Genomic DNA, 20,417 nt, shown 5'->3' on the forward strand with positions numbered 1-20,417 from the left:
TTGTTAACACCACATTGGAATGGCCTGCTGGATTTTATTAGGAATGCTTTGTTCTAGGCTACTAACTAAAAGGTTGGGAAATTTGCCCTAAAGACTTTGGTAAAACTTAATTGAAGTTATCAGAGGCAGATTCAAATTGCTTTACTTTACTAAATATAATTAATTTCTTTGATCATAGTTTATAGAGGTTATAAGCTTATAAGCAAAGTTTGATGGGTATGTGTTTATATATATAAATTGTGTCTATACTTGTACACATAGGTAAAATTTAACCACCTGGCTAATTTACAGGTTTTCTATAATATTTTGATACTTAAATTTAGTTTTGATAGTTAAGTTCAGATTAGATAAGAAAAATGTTATTAGAATTGTGCATTTTTTATCAATGAACCACAAAAATATAGAGTTTATGGTAGTTTGTCTCAGTCTTACACGTGTACAAGTTTAAAAGTTGAAGGTCACAGAAATGTGAATGAAATTGCAAAAACAGATTTAAGTTTCATTTCTAAGCTTGAGAAAAGTATACTTTAAGATCATGTAACAGCTTCTATTTTGTACTGAATGACAAATACGAAAATGTAAAATAACTTGTAAAAGATGTGCCAAAGCAAGAAAAACAATTACCTTTCTGTCATGGATTTGTCATTTTTGGTGGGGAATGAGCTCGTTAAACTATATTTGATAGTGAAAATATAAAATCTAGTATGAAGCTCTACAGTTCTATTTCGCATGGCCACTATAACTATATAAAATTAATTGAACTGTATATTCTCTGGATCTAGTTAATTTGGGTATGTGATTTCTTTCTAACTGCAATGATTTGCATAAATTTTAAAAATAAAGTTTCAATATAAATGGAAATATGTCAGATAACAAAACACAGATGTGTTTTTAGATTTGACAAACATCTAATTCATTGCATCACTTTAAGTTTTGAAACAAAGAATTATCAGTAAATATCTATGTATGTTTTCTGAAACCAATGGAAAGAAAACTGATACTATAAATTGTAGTAATAACTGTTAAAAATTACTTAAATGTTCAGTTAAAAGGGCTCTCACCTTCCCAGAGGAGAAAGGGAGGGGATGGGGGGAAGGATTGTGGGAAGAGTGACCAGGAGGGGGGCAGTGAGTGGGATGTAAAGTGAATAAGTAAAAAAAATACATTAAATTAAAAAGAAAGAAAGAATGAAAGAAAGAAAGAAAGAAAGAAAGAAAGAAAGAAAGAAAGAAAGAAAGAAAGAAAGAAAGAAAGAAAGAAAGAAAAAGGAAGGAAGGAAGGAAAGATAAAAAGAAAGAAAGGAAAGGAAAGGGAAAAAAGAAAGAGAAAATGGCTCTTTAATTATGAATGGGAAAGTAAATATATGCATGTGTGTAGGTATACATATAGAGAAATATGCATGCATGTACATCTACCTATACTTACATATATTTCTATTTATGTTCTTATAAGTTTATGAAACATTTTCTGTCTTTGCTCACTGTTTCTCCTCTTCCTCCCCATCTGTCTGTCTTTCTCTATGTCTGTCTGTCTGTCTGTCTGTCTGTCTGTCTGTCTGTCTGTCTATCCTTCTGTTTCTCTCTTGTCTTTCTTCCCTCCTTCTTTCCCTTTGGGTATGCAGTGAAGGTCAACAGTTAACAGGAGAAAATAACTATGACTGTGCAACCTAATATATCGCTTAAAACCACGGCGACATGCACCTGCATAGTTTAAAGCTAGAGTAGAGGTGAACTACATAATGCAACAATTTGAACAATCCCCAAAGCATGTAATTGGAAGGGTGTGATTTTACGAACTCTCTGTGTATTTTCATTGAGAATCCTGCCCAGTCTTCCTGGACTCTTTTTATCTTTCTAGTTCTACAGATAGCTCCAACGCACTAAGTTTCAGAAGATACTTCAGATGTAAAAATATTTACTGAAGGAGATTAGAAGCATGGGACCTTTTCATAGTAATGAACTATGGCCTCAGAGGTACAATGATAATTGTGGTCAATAGTGAATTCCTGGAAAGCAAGAGGATACAATGGAAGGAAATCTTATCAGTGGAGGCAGTGATAAAACCCACATTGTCTCGCTGTCTTTTCTAAATACAAGACAGAGTGGGGAGAGCACAGAAATAAACTGAACCTTTGAACTCCAAGGAGTTATAGGAATTTGAGGGCCCTCTCCAACCCTAAAGGGAAGATGTTCTCACAAGAGGGGCTGAGGAACAGGGTCAGGCAGCAGCAGAGCAGGCGCGGTCCCACACTGAACTGTTGTTCAGGACATCTACTTCAAAGCTGTCAGAAACTGACAAACTCCAAAACCCTCATTTTTAAGACCAGACTCTTGCTGCATGGCCCCAGCTGTCCTCTAACTCCCAATCTGGGCCTCTGTGATATTTGGATTTATAATCCTGCGACACCATGTCCAACTCAAAGAACTTTGTATTGGAATTCCAATGCTTACTCTTATTCTAACAAGAGTGTGTTCTGCTGACTGTGAGCCTGGTCTCAAAGCCGGGTTCTAGTTCCCTGGCACAGAATCCACATGCTGAAAAGATCTCGGTTGTACACTGTACACTTTACATGTGGAAAGTTGAGATGTGAAACTCAATTTCAATTAATCAATATTTTTGAGCCCTCACTTATAAATGTTGCCACTGACTGTAGACCAGGAGAATATAATGTACATGTGGAAAAGATTAGGTTATATTGAATCTAATTTTAAAATGTATCCAAAGCAAGGCTAAAATAAATCAGAACAATTGCAGAGTTTACAGGCACACACACACACACACACACACACACACACACGCATGCACTTATGTGTGTGTATATATATATATATATATATATATATATATATATGTGTGTGTGTGTGTGTGTGTGTGTGTATATGCAATGATGTCCTCAGAGACAAGAAGAATATTTCAGAATCCAAGCCTCAAAGTTCCCAAATCACAGTAATTCATGTCACATAGCCAGGAAAGTACAATGCTACTCTTTGCTACACATAAATACTGACACAAGTTTAAATAATGTGGGTTCCAAATTTAAGCCTCAGTGGCGGCCTTTCAGCTGGACGCCTTAAGCAACAACCACCATTTCATGCTTCCGGGTTCTCACCTGTCAGTCAAGCACGTCAAGATCTTCAGCAAGTGATCCTACTACTCATTGGAACATTTAAGAAGTGGAGCTTTGCTTCCTGAGTCCCAGAAGCAGTTCAGTTTGTTACAATTCAAACATTCATAAAGAATATATGTCTCAAGCCCCCAATATCTTAAATGGGAATTAAGAAAATTAATGTATTTTATTGTTCCCATAATTCAGAAACTTCTTCATAATTCACTAGAGTTATAACAGAAAGAAGTCCATTGAAGAAGCAAACGGCATGCAAGCCTCCAAGCATAATATACACAGCACCTGACAGCATCTAATTCCAAAGGCATGTACGTATGCACAGGGTTACTCTGCAGGCAACATGTGAAGCTGGAAAGTGCTATCTCGGTGTCCACAGTTTCCTCCTTGTCAAACTCCCTCCCTCCCTGACTGTAACTACTACTTATAAAATTCCTTTCTTCATTCTTCAAGGATTCTGTGGTGTCTTACCGTCAACTCTTTCCCAGTCATGTTAAGACAAGAGTTCCTCTCTGCGTGCAGTGGATCCTCAACCTTGCGACCTAGATGGCCATATGTACTCAGAAGACAAGATACGGAAGGCAGGGAGGCAGAATTGTGCCATCCTGCAGCCATCACTAGGTGCACCGAGGACTCGGCGTTCATCCTCCCAAAACCTGCTCTGGCGGCCCGTTTTCTCCCCACGCCTTGCCTCCCAGTGGTCTTTTCTCGAAGCTGCTTCTACCTGTCTCTCAAAGGTTCTCTTCCACATGCTCCAACACTCAGAAGCAGATTTTTAATGCTCTGTAGTACAATTGGTAATGTTTCTTTTATATGCTAGTCAACAAAGATTGTAATACCCTTTTTCTCTAATGTGATGATATAGGTTTGTGTTACTTACTTTTATGACTTTGTAAAGATGCATAAGTACAATACATTTTGTTAATCAAATGTTTATAATTTGTGAAAATGTCACATGAGGAAGTTTTATATGGACAAGGTTTATGGTCATTACATACCCAATGAATACAATCTGTTCAAAAGGAGACCACATAGGCAGCACAGTAGACAAATGAAGATTATTAAAAATCAACACATACAAAAAAAGGGTGGAGCCTTGGTTTAAAAGTTTGTGTGCGGAAACCCCAGGGACTGAGCTGATGACCACTATTCTCTCATGGGATGTGCCTGCCAAGGAGAGCAGATACAGGGTTCCCATGAGCAGAACACCCCAGATGTGGCTAGATGCAGGGCCCCAGTGTCACCTTCTGATGGAGGCCAGGACTCTAGTCACCAGCCAGAACCGTCTGGGTCTGATAGTACTCTGGAAAGGAGTCAAACATCAGACAAAGTAATTTCAGAGACAATATTCAAAGTCAATTTCAACTCTAGGGCTCTAAAATTAATCATTAACTCTTTTCAAGAGCCAAGAAATAAAAATAAAGGTATCTCACAGAAATAATTTTTTCTGATCCATTTAAACAGAAAAAAAATACTCTTACTTTTCCTTTATATCTATTTTATTATAAGAAACATTGTTATTTTGCTCTAGTAAACAATTTTGCATGGAAGCATGTTTTACTTCCAAACATTATCTAAAACCAGACAGAAGCGGGTCTATGAATTACTGTGAGGAACAGATGACCCCTTGAGTGGCACGTATGGAGTGAGTCAAGGCATTGTATGTTAGTGGATTATTTTTACCTGGAGCCTGAAGTGTTTATTTTGCAGTGTTCTGTGTTTATCATTAAAAAGAGATTCACCCAAGAGCTGTTTGAACAAAAGATCAAAAAGCCTCCTACTATAATTCACACATACCCTCCTCCAACCATTTGCGTGTTCCGTTTTCAAAACAGGCAGAATATACTATAATCTTTGTCCTTTGATGTTACCCCCAAAGATCATTAATGAATCAGTGATTCATTTAGTTCTGGATAAGGTACCAGAATAGGTAGGTAAAATGAGTCACACATTTCTATTGGAGCCCACCACTCTCTCAAAGTTCCTTTGAGAACACAAGGCATTTATTCCTCAAGGAACTTTTACCCTTTTAGCAACTCTAACAAAAACTCTAAGAAGCACACCAGCTGTCAAAGTGTTTCATTTGTCCAGAGAGCAGTTGCAATATATATATTGGTTTTTTCCAGACAGGGTTTCTCTGTGTAGCCCTGGCTATCCTGGAGCTCACTCTGTAGACCAGGCTGGCCTCGAACTCAGAAATCCGCCTGCCTCTGCTTCCCAAGTGCTGGGATTAAAGGTGTGCGCCACCACCGCCCGGCTCAGTTGCAAAATATTAAAAATTCCATCATCACCTTCATCACCAGCATCATCACCACCACCATCAGCAGCATTATCATCCATCATCACCATCATCATCACAATCATCATCATCACCATCATCATCACTCTATAGAAAATTTAACTGTGGTCACTCTTAAATGAACTTTGCCCTCTAATTTAGTAGAAATGTTCCCAGAAGAAAGAGTAACTTGCTAATTATAATTAATTTTGCCATTTTCTGCTCAGTAATTTTAGGTGAGCTAATTACTCAAGAGAAGTTGGCCAATAGGAATAGTGGCAAAAAATAATTGAGAAATAAATTCATTTTGATAAGGAAAAGGTCATCCCTAAACTCCTTCTGTATTTTATTATCTGCTCTTCTGCTTTGAACTAAAATAAAGGGAAATTATGTAAATAAATATGTTAATTTGATTAGATTAACAAGGTTACTTAAGGCAACAGTTCTAAGGAAAATAATAGAATGATGCAGGCCTGGCCAGAGCATTAAACCCCCCTGATTCATTTTGGTTTGGGTTAATAATTTTTTGAAATTATAATGCAATTATATCATTTCCCCTTCCTTTTCCTCCCTCCAAATCTTCCCATATACCTTCCACTTAGTGCCTTTTATAGTCGTGGCCTCTATTTCTTTATTGTTATATACACCATATATAATACATACATATATACATTATTTATATATAATGTATGTATATAAGCACACATATATGCATAGAGACATACATATGTGCACATATGTACAATGTGTGAGACCAGCCTTGGTGTTTAAAATTTGGGGAACTGAGTGAGTCGTGCCACTTACTATCTCTACACTGCTGTTTGCTCATTGGTAAGAATTTATGTATGACCCATGTACACATGCATTACAGATTGGACTTCTTGAGCAAATTATTTTTCCGCAAATTAAACAATTAGCTACAGGTCATTCTCCTTTTAGAGTATATATTTTATAAAAATGTATGGATGTAAATATATTGATATATTTTATATATAGTAAATATATAAGAAACATAGGTCAAGTGTATATTAAAAATTAAAAACTTAATGTAACCTATATTGAATAATATATCATATATTATATGTGCTATATGTTATATGTGCTAATATAACATAATATATTAAGTAATGTTAATATAAAATATATAATATTGTCTATTAAAATAAAATTATTAATACAAAATATATGTAATATAATATTATTAGTATAAATATTACATATTACATAAAATACTCTGTATAAAATAAAATGCAAAATCTAAAAATAAAATCCTTCAGACATTTACACAATATATACATCTATGGTGATGTATAACCCCTTCTCTCTTTTTTTTTTTTGAGCCGTATCTTATTTTTTCCCTTTATTTGTCATCTTGTTATTTTTCAGTAATGAATCTAGAGGAAAGAAGTACACACGTTCATAGCCTTGTGACTTAGAATACAAGGAGTTATATAAAGAGCTTCCTGTCTGGTACAGCAAATCCTTCTAAAGTCGGTATTATCTCGGTCTCCATTCGAGAACACTTTTTGCTCATCTATCCATCGTGACCCATGGCCTCTGTTAGCAGAGAATGTTAGTGTCAGCCACTCTGCCAGACAAGGAGGCGATGCCCCTCCCCCACCCGTCTGCTGCTCCCAGTCCTTTAGGTTTATCCCTCTGGTTCTCTTAAAGACTTGGAGAAATTAGACCCCAGCCTGATCTTCTTAAAGTTCTATCCTACTGCTATGTGAACATAGCTGTCCCACATACTTTTGGGTTTTTTTTTTTTTTAAGACTATGCCATTTCACAAAAGAAGATTAAGTTCTACGGAGAGCTTTGCATTTTGCATTTCAGGTAGATCAACACTATACATAAAATTCATTAAGTTCCATTCAGTTATGTAGAAATCTTTGGGTTATTATTTTTGTGGAATATGCTTTTTTTTTGGTATTTCAAGTGTTTGACTAATGTGCTTTTTGTTCCTTAAAACATTTGGATAAAATACTTAGACACATAATAGTGCCAATAATTTTTTTTTGCCTAAAACTCAACAGGCTTTATAATTTCTTATAAAGAATGTGACCCGAGGCAGCCCTCTTTCCTACATATTTACAGCTTTATTAATTGCCAAGCTCTGTGTGATCTGAATACCGTTGGTTGTCATTTGTCTCTCCCTCCTTTCCCCCAGAGAGAAAGTTCATTCGCCTTTCAACTTAACTGCTCTGTCCACCAGATGAAAAGAAATAAAATACGTGTATAAATATGCAATCAGCGTAATGATTTAAGTGTAGTAACTTCTGTCAGAGTTTCCTAAAATGTTTAGATTAGCTTTCTCATTCCATTTCTCAATGGGAAAATAAACTAAGACAATGTTAATGGGTAAGTATTTAAGGCACTTCAGAGTCTCTTTTCTCATTTTTAAAGACCAATTTAAATGTGAAAGGAATTTTTTTTAGATGTTTGCTTTCCACAAGTCCAAGCTAAGTTTTAATAGACCAGGAATCCTTGCTGTACTTGACATGATTTGGTGGGGAGCACAGAAAGGTCAGGAAATTATAATATCCGAAAGTTCTATTATCCTTCATGAAAATTTTATAAAATATATAACATACTTAGTTGTTCATACTAATTTCTGAAACAATAAAACGTTCTCCACACAAAGAAAACAGTATAAACTTCTTATGTTAAATATAAAGTGTTAATGCAGTCTAGAGTTGTTATATTTGTTTGTTTGTTTAATTTGGCCCTTACTTAATAAAATTTTTGCTTGAATTGAAAAGAGAAGCATTCACTAGGAACTTTCAAATTAAAATAGCACTCAGTGTTGAATGAAGGAAAAACTGAATATCTCATTTCTTTCTCAACAAGATATTCTAATTGAGCCCTTGTGGATCTTATGACAACACAAAGCCAAAACAAAACAGCAATAAATAAAAATTAATTAGATGTGCCTCGCCCAGCGCAAATGTCCAGAGACATGGGCGCTGGCTCCAATTCCAAGAGAATCGTATTTTCTTTTGTTTTGTTTTTGTCTTTTTGGAGGTAAAAATCAAGTGACTCTACATATTGACTACATCAGACTCAATTCCAGAGGATGTTGGGAAGAAGTCTGTGGAGAGAGTCAACAGGGCGTGAGTCAGGAAGCAGAATCCTTCACCCTGGAGACAAATGGCCAGGGAGGATACGGGCACTCCCTGAAGAGCCTTCAAAACACAAGCCAGCCGGGGAAGCCAGGAAACAGCAGTGCAGTGCCAGGTCTTATTTGGAATGCAGCTATTTTCAGGCTCTTCAGACATTTGTGAAGAGAGTTCAGCTGTATTCTCACCAAGAAATAAGCGAGCACTGTAAATCTCTTGCTAATAGGTCCTGGGCTTGAAATCCTCCTTAAGGGGCCTCTCTGGGTCTCTACAATATCATGAAAACTGCGATTGGGTTTTTAAGGTATCTTTGCACCTTTGAGTTTAAAATCACTTTGATACAATGTTGCTGCTAATGTACTTTTTTTTATTAAGTGTCATTCATTTATCCAACAACTATTTAAGCGCCTCCCTGCTACCCTGGTTCTTCCTCCAGATGTAGCACAGGCAGTTTGAGAACTACAGGGTTCTTGTGCTCAGGGGTTCACAGTAGAATAGGTGAATGTAGAGACTGAGGCAACCAAGAAAATGGAATCCCTCCAGGGATACTCCTTTACCTGGCTAAACAATTCTACAATGACGTTTTTTTTTCCTTAGAGAATCTCAACATCTAAGGATTTTTCAAATGTAAGGGAGAAAAAAGCAACTACATATTAAATAGCAATTTAATGGCCGTTGTAGCAACATGCTATAAGGGCAGAGGGATGCAGGATTACTGATAGGAGACGTGGTGATGAAAATCTAGGGATGCTTATGCAGATTCACCTACATATTCATAATAAATAACTCAGTTCAGTTTGCCCATCAAGACATGCGCAAGCAGAAGCAACCTCGGAGTTCCCGATCACTGCAACTAATTAAACCTTATCCTTCAAATTGACCTGTGTTCCTGTGCCTACTCTACTTATCACTCCATTTACATTCATACATGAGCATCTTCTAAACGTCAGGCATCTCCCTCAGAGGACTTAACAGTGCGCCATGCATACATATAATGATGTCAAACGTGTGTCCCTTTGATGCACACGTGGCAGCTGCTCTATGACAAGGAGATATAGAGATTACAATAAGCTTGAAGGACAGAGCAGGACTCTCTGGAGGGATCATATTCAAGATTAAACTAGTGTTTTAAAGATTTTAAAATTCTGTTAAAGGAGTGCAGAAGAAAGGGATTGAAAGGCAGGAAGCTCCTGCACCTGGAGAGCAGCACGCACTTAGGCCCAGGGAGAAGGGTGAGGCCAGAGTTATGAGGGGAACAGTGCAAGTCCCTTGAGACAGAACACAGAGCCTGGCTCAAAATAGGGATGAGAGGTAGACAGGTCTCAGTCATTCCAAGCCACAGGGAGTATTTGCTGAGGCCCCGCAGGGCTCTGTCAGTAATAGCTTTATGCAGACATGTTCACAGATGCGTTTTGAAATTTTTACCTACAGATTCAAGAAGGGCCTAAAAAGTCAGAGCAGGAGCAAACTCACAAGCACCACGTCGTGGGTGCTTTTCTCTATTACTTCAGACCAGCAATCATTGGGATTAGGATGGTGCTTGAAGAGATAAACTCAGCCATTTGCTCTGCATAGAACACTTGCGGAAATAACAACTGTGTTAGGGATTTGTAATAGTTATAGGATAAAGGCTCAAGGAGTGAGTAAGGCTTTAAGCCGTCAGTAAAAATAACTGAGGGTTGAACTGACCAAAGAAACAGACTTACGAGAATGTAAGGAACTGAGGTAATAGCTTCACGTCCGCCTTCGAGGCCTCATCAAACACTCCCTGTGGGAATGACAGACCTGTCTACCTCTCCTCTCTTTCTTGGGCCACTCTTTCCCCCAGGCTCTGTGTTCTGCCTCGAGGGACTTGCATAATCCTCCCCATAACTGTGACCTCACCCTTCTTCTGGGGCTTGAGTGCATTGCATGCTCGCTGTCTTCTTGCATGGGAACTTCCTGTCTTTAAATACCCACTTCTGCATTCCCTAAACTGAATTTGTAATATTTAAAATACTCTTATCTTGTATATGATTTCTTCAGAGTCCCGCCCTACATTGCAAGCCTGTTCTCTCGTAGAGCCGGTGGTATATTGAACCGTGTTGTGAGACCATCCCAGGCCTTGGCAAACTGGCGGATAAGCATAAAACACGCAGATAGTCATAAGGTTTTGCCCTCAGAACTGAAAATTGCTACACAGGGAAGTCAGAACAGTGTTTTAAAAATGATAAACCTCTGCAGTGGAATGATGGAAAGAGAACGATCGAAGGGTCTGATGGCCTGGGAGAAAGCCTGCGAGCCGTGTGACAGGACTTTCTGTTGGACGTGAGGGCAAAGGTGAAGCTAAGATGCTGCATCAGTGTCTCTGCTGACAGTGTGCTGATGGAGAAGGAGATGTCTGAATCAATTATCTGAGAGTCGGAGGACTTGAAATAGCGGCAAGATCCAGGGTGTTTGTGAGAATTCAGGACTAAAAAGTATCAGAAGAAGTCCACTGAGTTGGACCAGTAGATCAAGGAGTGAGGAGGTGCTATGTAAGTAGGATGTTACCACACACTGCAGGTGTGGCCATAGCCTGAGGGAATAGGTAACTATGAACAAGCTACTGTGCGTCTAGAGGAACCATGGAGAGTGACAAATAGCCCTGAAAGGAGAGAGACCCAGAAGCCACTGAGAGAGGGCAGTAAAAGTACCTCACAGAAGCAAAATTTTTTGTTTTGTTTTTTTGATATGACACATGCACATGTTTTATCATGGCTCCTGGCACAAACTTTGGACAGCAGTAACTCAGAACAGCTCACAGACTGTTGATTATATTTGACAACTAACTTTTTACATTTTTGGTTTCAGACCCCAAGGATAACGCACAGCACATTCTAGGACGTTTTCCTGAATGAAGGAAAGGAACAAGATGGTGAGTCAGTGGGGCTCACAGTCAGGGCTTAGTAACACCTCAGCTTTTCCTCTTATACCCCAGAAACACGTTGAAGCAGGAGGATGAAAGCACCAACAATTGCTTTCCTACTGAAGTTGCTTGTGCATCGTGTCATACAGCAAACTGCCAAGACACTTTACTCAGCCCTGACTCCATTGGTATGACCCCCTTTTATTTTCTCTATTTAATTCTCCTTGGCAAAGCCCAAAATTGCCAAGAGGAAGAGGGAATCTTCCTCAGAAGGTCAGTGAAAGGGGAACCTGAACGACCTGAGGAGGAAGAAATCCCCTGGACTCTGAGAACATTGTTCTGTAGTTGAATTGGGGAATAGGAGGAGAAACCTTGAGGAGCCTGGTACAGATGCAAGAATGTTTTCTACGTCTACACACACAGAACAGTAACAATCTATCACACTTCCATTGTTACCATCTCTTTACCTGAATCCCTAGGTGTAGAGGGAAGCTGGCTTCACTGGGCAGCTTCCCAGTGACTTGGGCTGGGAAACCAGCATTGTGGGGGGTTAGTAGACTTGCAACACAGTTACCTGGCTGGACAGGTTTTTTGCTGCTGTTGTCTATGGGACCAGGAAAAAGCTATTGTCTTAGACTGAGACTCCATATAGATGTGACCTCACATCCTGCAGCTCTTAATAGAGCCAGGCTACCAAGGAAGTGCCGTGGGGGGCAGGAATGAGGTAGGAGAAAGGAGAATGACCACCCCACGGGTTGACACACTTTCTATATTATTTCTTTGGGTACTCTACTGGCTACAGAGGATTATTTCAGATCTGAGTAAATTGTTTTTAATGGGTTTAGCAGCACTAAGGGAACAATACACACCAACTCATTCTCCAGGGACTGCTCTCAAATGATACTTAAATGAATACTATGGGCCTTTCCTCTTAACCGCATGATATTTACACTCAAAAATTCTATATGGGCAATTTAGAGGAAGGAGAATCACAATTGCCTCAGTTATGTCTCTCACGTTGTGAGAAAGGGAGGGGCCTGTGTAGGCCTGGACTCAGCAAATGGTCCTTGTAAAGAAGCCAAAGAGCCTCTTTCAGAACTTCTCAGCTCTATTGTCACAGGACAAAGATGGCTACAGGTGCTGCCCAAATGAACTTACTTTGTCATATTCTGTATCTTTTGCTTAATTTACTCTAGGCATGGGTGGGGAAAGAATGTAACACTTCTTGAGTCCCTTGAGAGACAACAAGTACTTCCTTCAGATTATAAAAATGAAGACAGACAGCCAAAGATAAACGATGTTCCATTTCACTCACCTGAACATACAGTTCTCTCAGTTCATACTGAAATTTTTTCGGATCTGTGGTAATTGTCACTGGACCAATTTCTGTGGAGATTTTAAAAAGTCATAGATGAATGTACAGTAACCATTAACATTTAAAGACTTTACTATATTTGCAAATAACATTTTTCTATGTAGTCTATAGTAGTATATAAGTATTGACTAATAACAGGGAAAATGTTAAAGACTCATTTTATAGCTACTGAGAGATAGACCATAAGTTCCCGTAAATTGTGCATGTCTAAAACAGTACATTTTTAACCTTAGGAAACACAGAATGTAGTCAGAAATGCCACAAGATCTCAGATATAGTTCTTTCTAATTTCACCAGTCATAACATATTTATCGCACACATACATGACCACTGAGACCTAAATGAATCAATCAGGCATTCACCCTATAAATCAGTTTTCTACCTTATGGAGAAAAATTCATTCCGGTTAGTTCAAAATAAAATGTACTACTAAACAAAAGGGGGGAAGGAAGAGAAGAGGAAAATAAGTGCTCACTACCCAGCACACTACTGATGCGAAGGCATTAGCCATGGAAAAACTACTCCTTGTAACTTCTTTGCCTGTGTTTGGGATAGTTAGGTCTTATTATTGATATTTTCCTGAGCTGGCTTGGATACCTTCAGGGCTGTGTTCCCTCTATCTAGTCCCAGAGATACTGAGCAAGCCACTACTCCTAACATCAGCAATTTGGGACTATTGCTTTCCATGCAAAGCCTTGACTTGTGATTAAAGTCAAGTGAAAAGAAGCAATCTGGATAGCAGCTTGTTCTAAGATGGTTATAAACAGACGTGTACACGCATATACGCACCCAGATGCAACACGTGCGCACACATCTTATTTGTCATTGTAACAAATGTCTTAAGTACCTAAAGCTTATTCGTAAAAAGTTTTTAAAATACATAATTGAAAGTGCCCATAAATAGATACCATTCACTTTTATGAGAATTCATCCACGTATTTGAGTAATAGTATTAAAATTCAACTGAGTATCATGCAGAAAGATATAACATTTAAATACTTAGAGTAGAGGAAAAGTTTTATACTTAATGTCAGGAAGACATAGGATGCACTGGAAATTACAGCGTGCAGTGGCAACACAAAGCTAGAAAGAGTCTCAACAGTTAGCTTTTATAAAAGATGATCTAGTTTCAGAAGCATATTGGATTTTATACTTCAAAGGATGATCGCTAATTAGCCAGGCCTTGCTACATATGGCTTGAAAGCAGAGTGAAGAGTTTTTAAAATAATGAGATAAATTGGAAAGGAGCACAATTTCTCTGCCATGACCTATGTCATTTTTGTCTAAGAAATGGCACAAGCTAAAATATCTTTGAATCTTCCCTATAGATTAGACACCTCGCAATTTGCAAAAGGAACCGAGAGTTGATTGGCTAAACCGTGTGAAAATGCAAACATCTGCATTCCATACAAAGCAGAGTGGCCATTAGCCACGTTCTGAGCGTATGGAAAAATGAGGGAAGCCTATTCCCTCAAGACTAAACAAAGGCATACTTTGCAAAGGAATGCAAAACAGTGACTGAGCATGCCAAACAGTTACACCCTGACAGATGAATTGTCATCAGCACTGTCAAGCCAACCTTCTGTTCCTGCATGGCATATGACTAAAGTCACTCAAGAATGTAGAAAGGGAAACAAAGAAGATAGGGGTGGAACTATACAAGAATAAAAGGGAAAAAATAAGGAATGTCGTCTGCAAAATTAGTCCCTGTAAGGCGACAATAAAAGGGGGTCTGGAGACATGCTTGTCTTTAACAATCAGGGTCAGAGGTGCTATCAGAGGAAGAGGGCTGGTTAGCCTTCATTTAGTTACCAAACGTCAAATGGACACCTGTTTTCAGCCAAGATCAGAATCTGCTCTAAAGCTCATTAATAAACATTTTTGCAAACTACGCTGGACAGCCGAGATAAATCTTTTATCGTTTATGAGAAACGCTCGGGAGAGGTAACAGTTTGCCAAGCTGCCATATCCGTCCAGCTGGAAGCGTCCTTTCCAACTTTTAAAACATTGAGTGATAGGACAGCTTGGCAAACGCAGCTCTCCTCCCTTACAGCACTGGCTTCCATTGCAGACTCTCTCGACTTGACGGAGCCCTGCATCCATGTGTCATTGGCAATTTCCTCTTCCTTCTCCCTCATGTTGATTTCATTTCCTGCCGGGCTTTCAATGATATTCAGCAGGTACGGCTGTGTCCACTCTTCCTGCCTGAACGTGGTCTCTACTGTTCGCAGAATTTCATGGGAACACTCAAAGACAGCCTAAGCTTTCCGTTCTTGGTATCCAAATTTCAAACTCGGTTAGCATCCCTTAGCCCAAGTCTGTTGTATTTCTCTCCATCCCCATGTTTTCCCCCTGTACCTCTTGCTACATAGGGCCTCAGTTAAATCCAGTCTCTTGAATATTTTGCCTTTCTACTACTGTCCTTTGTTGTCATCTCAATAATTTTGACTGTAATAAAGACAATGGAATAGAAGTGCATATTTAGCAGAATTGCAGAGATCTCCTCCATATTGCTCTGCAGATATGATAGTTGTTTCCTTTTCTAATGTTTATGGCAAGTTATTTATTTATTTATTTATTTATTTATTTATTACTTTTTTTTTTTTTACAGTCCAGTCATTACCCACTCCTGGTCTGCCCTCCCACAGTTCCTCATCCCATTCCTCCTGCTCTTGTCTCGGAGAGGATGTCCCCACCCTATCCCACCCTATCCTACTCACTGCCAGGTTTCACCACTCCCTGGGGCCTCAAGTCTTTCCAGGGTTTGGTAAATCTTCTCTCACTAAAGCCAGCCCAGGCAGTCCCCTCCTGTATATGTGTCTGGAGCCTCAGAACAGCTAGTATATGCTTCCTGGTTGGTGGCTCAGGGTCTGAGAAATGCCAGGGGTCCACTGAAAACTCAACTCAATCAAAATAGTACAGTGAGGTACTCATTAGTCTCACAAGAGAGACACAGAGCTAGGTGAGGGGAAAAAGTACCTTGGTTCATTCTTTTACCCTACAAGCCAGAAATTTTTAAATTCAGAGAAAATGAAACAGAAACATTTGGGTGGCAACAAAAGACAGCTGCCTTCCAGTTTCTGTCCCCACCCAGAGCTGATCCTGTGCCTCTGCACCCATAGGTGATCCTGTGCCACAGTGCTCCAAACCCAAATACTGCCAGGAGGAGCTGATCTCCCGGGAGTGCCGACACGACACATGTGTGAGCCCAGGTAAGACCACTTCTACTCAAATTCCTAGCCCAAGAGGGACCTACCCAGAGTCGTCAAGTCACAGGAATCAAGGAACAGCAGGGGGCAGGATCCTGCCTGTTTCCTTCTGCACCCTGAAGCAGGCCCTGCACCCAAATTCTCAAGAGAGAACCAACCTCCCAGGAGTACTGACACACAGGCTTGCAGGAGGAACAAGCCACAGTCAGAAACAGCAAGACAGCCTAACCTAATGGCGAGAGGCAAGGGCAAGAACATGAACAACAGAAACCAAGGCTACTTGGCATCATCAGAACCCAGTTCTCCTTCATCAAGCCCTGGATATCCCAATACACCAGAAAAGCAAGACACTGATTTAAACCCAGGATAGCTAAAACTATTCTCAACAGTAAAAGAACTTCAGGGGAACCAGTATCCCAGACCTCAAACTTTACAACAGAGCAATAGTGATAAAAACTGAATGGTATTGGTACAATGTCAGGCAAGCAGATCAATGGAATAGGATTGAAGACCCAGAAATGAACCCACACACCTATGGTCTCTTGATCTTCAACAAAGGAGCTGAAAGCATCCAGTGGAAAAAAGATAGTCTTTTCAACAAATGGTGCTGGTTCAATTGGAGGTCAGCATGCAGAAGAATCCGAATTGATCCATTCTTATCTCCTTGTACTAAGCTCAACTCCAAATGGATCAAGGACCTCCACATAAAACCTGACACACTGAAACTAATAGAAAAGAAACTGGGGAAGGGCCTTGAGGACATGGGCACAGGGGAAAAGTTCCTGAATAGAACACCAATAGCTTATGCTCTAAGATCAAGAATTGACAAATGAGACCTCATAAAACTACAAAGTTTCTGTAAGGCAAAGGACACTGTCAAAAGGACAAAACGTCAACCAACAGATTGGGAAAGAATCTTCACCAACCCTAAATCCGACAGAGGGCTAATATCTAATATATACAAAGAACTCAAGAAGGTAGAACCCAAAGAACCAAATAACCCCATTAAAAAGTGGGGTATGGAGCTAAACAAAGAATTTTCACATGAAGAACTTCAGAGGGCTGAGAAACACCTTAAGAAATGTTCAACATCATTAATCATTAGGGAAATGCAAATCAAAACAACCCTGAGATTTCACCTCACACCAGTCAGAATGGCTAAGGTCAAAAACTCAGGAGACAGCAGGTGTTGGCGAGGATGTGGAGAAAGAGGAACACTCCTCCACTGCTGGTGGGATTGCAAGATGGTGCAGCCCCTTTGGAAATCAGTCTGGCGGTTCCTCAGAAAACTGGGCATGACACTTCCTGAGGACCCTGTTATACCACTCCTGGGCATATATCCAGAGGATTCTTCAGCATGCAATAAGGACACATGCTCCATTATGTTCATAGCAGCCCTATTTGTAGTAGCCAGAAGCTGGAAAGAACACAGGTGTCCCTCAGTAGAGGAATGGATACAAAAAATATGGTATATTTATATAGTGGAGTACTATTTAGCCATTAGAAACAATGAATTCATGAAATTCTTAGACAAATGGATGGAGCTGGAGAACATCATACTCAGTGAGGTAACACAGTCTCAAAAGATCAATCATGGTATGCACTCACTGATAAGTGGATATTAGCCTAGAAACTCTGAATACCCAAGACATAATCCACATATTAAATGAGGTCCAAAAATAATGGAGGAGTGGCCCCTGGTTCTGGAAAGACTCAGTGCAACAGTATAGGGGAATACCAGAATAGGAAAGTGGGAAGGGGTAGATGGAGGAACAGGGGGAGGGAAGAGGGCTTGCGGGGAGTGGGGACCCAGTAAAGGGGAAATCATTTGAAATGTAAATAAAAATATATCAATAAAGAAAAAATTTAAAAAATTAAATAAAATCACATCTCATGATGACGACAGAGGACCTTAAGAAGGACATAAATAACTCCCTTAAAAAAATATGCAGAAGAACATAGGTAAATTTGTAGAAGCCCTTAAACAGGAAATACAAAACTCCCTTAAAGAATTACAGGAAAACAAAAATAAACAGATGAAGGAATTTGAACAAAACCATCAAGGAAATAAAAATGGACATAGAAACAATAAAAGAATCAGAAAGGGAGACAACCTGGTAAGAGAAAACCTAGGAAAGACATCAAGAGTCATAGATGCAAGCATCACCAGCAGAATACAAGAGATAGAAGAGAGAATCTCAAGTGCAAAAGATTTGATAGAAAACATTGACACAACAGTCAAAAAATGCAAAATGCAAAAAGCTCCTAACCCAAAACACCCAGGAAATCCAGGACACAATAAAAAGACCAAACCTAAGGATAATAGGTATAGAAAACAGTAAAGACTCACAAATTAAAGAGCCAGTAAATATCTTCAACAAAATTATAGAAGAAAACTTCCCTAACCTAAAGAAAGAGGTTCCCATAAACATATAAGAACGCTATAGAACTCCAAATACATTGGACCAAAAAAGAAATTCTTCCTGTCACATGATGGTCAAAACACAAATGAACAAAACAAAGAAAGAATATTAAAAACAGTAAGGGAAAAAGGCCATATGAAGTACCATATGAAGGCAGACCTATCAGAATTACACCAGATTTCCCACCAGAGACTATGAAAGCTAGAAGATACTGGGCAGATATCATACAGACCCTAAGAGAACACAAATGCCATACCAAGCTACTATACTCAATTACCCAGCAAAATTCTCAATTACCACAGATGAAGAAACCAAAATATTCCATGACAAGACCAAATTTACACAATATCTTTCCACAAATCCAGCCCTACAAAGGATAATAGATGGAAAATGCCAACACAATGAGGGAAACTACATCCTAGAAAAAGCAAGAAAGTAATATTCTTTCAAAAAATACAAAAGAAAAAAGCCATGCAAACATAAAAATAACATTGAAAATAGCAGGAAGCAGCAATTACTGTTCCTTAATATCTCTTAATATCAATGGATTCAATTCACCATTAAAAATAAACAAACAGATTAGTTATATAAACAGGACCCAGAATTTTGCTACATACAGGAAACTCACCTCAGTGTCAAAGACAGACACTACCTCAAAGTAAAGGGCTGGAAAACAATTTTCTAAGCAAATGGACCCAAGAAACAAGCTGGAATAGCCATTCTAATATCCAATAAAATCAACTTTCAACCAAAAGTTATCAAATAGGATAAGGAAGGACATTTCATACTCATCAAAGGAAAAATCTACTAAGAAGAACTCTCAATTTTGAACATATATGCTCCAAATGCAAGGGCACCCACATTCATAAGAGAAACTTTGCTAAAGCTCAAATCATACATTGCACCTCACACAATAATAGTGGGAGACTTCAACACTCCACTCTCAGCAATGGACAGTTCATGGAAACACAAACTAATCAGAGACACAGTGAAATTAACAGAAGTGATGTACCAAATGTGTTTAACAGGTATCTATAGAACATATAATCCTAAAACAAAAGAATATATCTTCTTCTCAGCACTTCATGGTACCTTCTCCAAAACTGACCACATAATTGCTCACAAAACAGGCCTCAACAGATACAAGAAGATTAAAATAACCCCATGTATCAGATCACCATGAACTAATGCTGGTCTTCAATAGCAACAAAAACAACAGAAAGCTCAGATACACATGGAAACTGAACAAAACCCTACTCAATGATAACTTTGTAAAGGAAGAAATAAAGAAAGATATTAAAGACTTTTTAGAATTTAATGAAAATGAAGGCATACCAAACTTATGAGACACAATGAAAGCATTGCTAAGAGAAAAAAAATCATAATTCTGAGTGCCTCCAAAAAGAACCTGGAAAGAACATTGCTTAGTTAGGGTTTTACTGCTGTGAATAGACACCATGACCAATGTAAGTTTTATAAAACATTTAATTGGGGTTGGCTTACAGGCTCAGAGGTTCAGTCCATTGTCATCAAGGCAGAAACATGGCAGCATTCAGGAAGATATATAGTGCAGGAGGAGCTGAGAGTTCTACATCTTCATTTGAAGGTTGCTAGTGGAAGACTCACTTCCAGGCAACTAGGGTGAGGGTCTTATACCCCATACCCACAGTGACACACCCACTGCCACAAGGCCACACCTCCTAATAGGGTCACTCCCTGACCCAATCATATACGAGCCATCACAAACATACACTAGCAGCTTAACAGCGTAGCTAAAAGCTCTAGAACAAAAAGAAGGAAATACAGCCAAGAGGAGTAGACCGTAGGAAATAATCAAACTTAGGGCAAAAATCAACCAAGTAGAAACAAAAAGAACTATACAAAGAATCAACAAAACCAGGAGCTGGTTCTTTGAGAAAATTAGCAAGATAGATAAACCCTTAGCCAGACTAACCAGAGGGCACAGAGACAGTATCCAAATTAACAAAATCAGAAATGAAAAGGGAG

At 38.9% G+C, this 20,417-nt stretch overlaps 1 protein-coding gene across 1 annotated transcript in view; it reads right to left on the minus strand.

The window, feature by feature from the left end:
* Hmcn1 (hemicentin 1) overlaps positions 1–20,417 on the minus strand; it is a 435,972-nt gene that overhangs the window by 305,933 nt on the left and 109,622 nt on the right. Inside the window, exon 2 of the mRNA XM_052199882.1 lies at positions 12,719–12,789. Coding sequence (XP_052055842.1) covers positions 12,719–12,789 — 71 coding nt within the window. The remainder of the gene's footprint in view (positions 1–12,718; positions 12,790–20,417) is intronic.

The sequence above is a fragment of the Apodemus sylvaticus genome, chromosome 12 (genome assembly GCF_947179515.1).
Source record: "Apodemus sylvaticus chromosome 12, mApoSyl1.1, whole genome shotgun sequence".
Taxonomy (NCBI): Eukaryota; Metazoa; Chordata; class Mammalia; order Rodentia; family Muridae; genus Apodemus; species Apodemus sylvaticus.